Genomic DNA, 3210 nt, shown 5'->3' on the forward strand with positions numbered 1-3210 from the left:
TTTATGTTTTCTTTGATAAGGCAGTAATTGGTGGATGTACCTGCAGCCTTAGTGAAGAGCCGGCCGTCTACGGCATTATCTTAATAGAAAACAAAGGAATCTTACACAAATGGCATAGGAAAATTCTTGCCATGGTATATACGTGAAAACCTAAAAATTGACCACCTCGGATTTTTCGTGGTTGTACAATAATGGGTGCAAAGTTCTCAGACCATCAAGAATTAATCCTCAGCTCTGAATATAAGTTTTAGATTCCATGGAAAAGTACTTTTGTTTCAAGCAGCAGGAAGATATGGCTGATACTTTGGTTTGTGTTAGACGAGTGAAGCAAGAAGCATCCGAAGAGTGGGATGAGAGCATGCCATTGCCAGGAGACATAATTGAAGGGTTTGCTGAGAATAACGCAGATGAGTTATTTGTGCCAGCTAAAGCCAAGTCTGATCTGAGTTCGCAGCTTGGAAAGATTAGCCCGCAGACTGAGACAGTATGGTTGAAGGTTAGAAGAGGTGAGAGGACGCTGAAGCTCCGTGCCAGAGTAATGCCAGATAAGAGCGCAGTGCTACAGAGAAGATTCACCATTAAAGCAGCCAATGATGATAGGCATGTTGCAGTTTTAGGAGACTTGACCTTGGAACAATGCACAGAGCTACAAGGTAGGCTTTCTTCTTACTTATGGTTTTTGATTGTTAGATAATCATTTATTAAGATATGATTTTTATTATTATGTAACACTTAAAACCAGAAATTAATATATATCCCATGAAAAACTCATAGCCTAAATGTCTGAATGTGAAGTTTTAGCCGCTTAATTCCTCTGGATGTGTCTCAGTCACAGCCCATAATTTCGAAATGGTGAAATACCAATGAAAAATTTTGGTACAGCAAGACCCAGCACACAAGTCTTCAAGACTGTTTTTCCATCGCAAAATTTGAAAAAAAAAAAAAAAAGCTCTCATAATGAAAGAAAACATTTTTCTCCGACTTGGGCAGTTAAAGAAAATCACTGTCAGGTTGCCATATAGAAATTGTTTTCACTGGGATTAAAATGGAGTTTTCGTCCCTCTTTCTGGATGGTAAAAGTTATGGAAATGCAAACATATGGATTCTCCAATGTACTTGGTCTGTATTAAACCATTAAGGGTTCATGGTTCTCTCAATAAGCGGTGCATCCATGGAAGACACATGGGGGGTTATTGTTTTCATCAGCATACAGAGGTGACAATTACAAGAAGCTACAAAACAAGAAATTGGTCCCCAAACTCGGACCATATCTAGCTCTCTTTTTTTTTTTCCTCACATGACTGTTCTGTCACCCAAAACAGGAATGGTATACTGTATTAAAATAAGCTAAGTTCTTAACAGTCAAGCAACTGCTTCCCATGCTGTGGACTTAGCTAGCACTAAAACCTGCCAATTTTCATAAACCTAACAAGTTTAAGGAGCTATATTTGGTGCAGAAATGAGCAGGAAAGTAGTGAATATGGATTCCTGGGCATTTAGCAAGCGGGGAGTGAAGTATGACTGGAAGATGAAAGTTGATAACTATCTACCGGACCAGCGATCTAGTGTTGTTAGTTCTATTCTGTTCATGCCTCTACAAGGTGAACACAGCATTGAAGCCACTACAGGCAGGTGCATGGCCTGGTTTTCAGCAGCAGTTTCTTCAGGAGCTCCTATTGTGTTTGTCAATATCCAAACAGAACAGACTCTAAATGTGGTATCAATCTTTCTGCTAAAGAAGATTACTTACAAGTTTTTATTTGTAGACATTCCATTTCATTATGCGCAGGCCTCAGGCATAAGACAGTTAAGAATTGAGTGTTTAATGGAAGCTAAAATCAATCCGAACAAAAAAAAAATACATTGAACTAAGCTTTATGTCTGCAACAACCTGAATCTCTAGAAATTTATTAATTGAGAATTTGCTTTCTAACTTTCTGTGTCTCCAATGGAAGGAGAAAACTTTATGCACTGGCAAAGAATTGAGTTGGGGGGGGCAGAAAAGCAATAATACACCTGTTCAGATATTGCAAGGGATAAGACTATGGTTTCTACCTGGAGTTGCAGAAATTCTGCTTGAAATGATACCAGAACCTGGAGAAACTCGTTTTGGAATGGACATCAAACGAATTGATGAGGTAACTAACATCACTGCACTTGGAAGCCATGACCTTCAACTTATATTTAAAAAAAAAACTCATATCGGATTAATTAATCGTTCTGGCTTAACCAAATAGAACTTTGCACTACTGTCAGTGAACTGACTGGTTGTTGTTAATTCGAATGCCATCAACAGGGCTTTATTTGTGTCTGCTCAGTGACAAAAGGTTCAGCAGCTGAACGTGCTGGCCTTAGCGACCTATTTGAAGAGGCAAATAAAGTCGGCCACCTACTTGTGATTTCTCGATTAGAAGGAAAGAGCCTAATGCCTTCAAGTGTCTGCTCGATGGGGCTTATACACTGTTGTGATCAAAATGAAGTTAAGGACACTCTCATTTCTTCCATTGACGAAATGGATTCAATTCAAATCCACCTCATGGCCTGGCCTAACCAGACTCATTCTAGCAACACTAAAGCAAATGGTGTTGCACACCTTCAACCTCCAAAGGGTCTTTGACAAATTTACTCTTATTATTTTGCAAAATAACCAACTTCAACCACTGGAATCGGGAGGGAAATGTCATATGACTGGTCATATCAGCAAGGGAAGGAATAATGTATGCAATTTATTGAACTCCGGAAGAATTACTAGTAAAGTACAGTAATATGCAAACCAGAGGTTATAGTTGTATGCAAACATGTTTGGATTCTGATTTCTGAGTTTAATTGGACAAGCTGATGGTGTTCTGTAGCTTAGATTGTATATGAAACAAGAGGAGGTTATTGAACATTCTGCCTCCAACCACTTTGCCTTTTTTTAATATTCTTTTCTGGACAAATTATTGGACTCCCACTCAAGTATAAGCTTTGAAGGAAGGGCAGTTCTTTCCACTGCAGCGAATGCACGAGTAGCGTGGAAATGACTGGCAAAAGCTTGCATAAGAGAATCATTATTCCGTTCTTTTTCAGTATAAGAACAGCCCACGCGTATTCAAGATTATTGTTCCGTTCTCCTACACTTTTGTCTTGTCTGAGTCTCCCCACGCCATGATCTTGATTGCTACAAGCCTACAAGGAACACGGGCTTTGGTAAATATTGGCTCTGTTTTC

General features: G+C 39.1%; 1 protein-coding gene across 1 annotated transcript; it reads left to right on the forward strand.

The window, feature by feature from the left end:
• LOC7463765 (uncharacterized) lies at positions 1–2921 on the forward strand. Its single transcript, XM_002324743.3, has 4 exons — positions 1–653; positions 1458–1717; positions 1956–2138; positions 2297–2921. The coding sequence occupies exons 1-4, from the start codon at positions 257–259 to the stop codon at positions 2615–2617; spliced, it is 1161 nt and encodes a 386-aa protein (XP_002324779.2). The 5' UTR covers positions 1–256; the 3' UTR covers positions 2618–2921.
• Positions 2922–3210: the final 289 nt, after the last annotated feature.

The sequence above is a fragment of the Populus trichocarpa genome, chromosome 18 (genome assembly GCF_000002775.5).
Source record: "Populus trichocarpa isolate Nisqually-1 chromosome 18, P.trichocarpa_v4.1, whole genome shotgun sequence".
NCBI lineage: Eukaryota > Viridiplantae > Streptophyta > Magnoliopsida > Malpighiales > Salicaceae > Populus > Populus trichocarpa.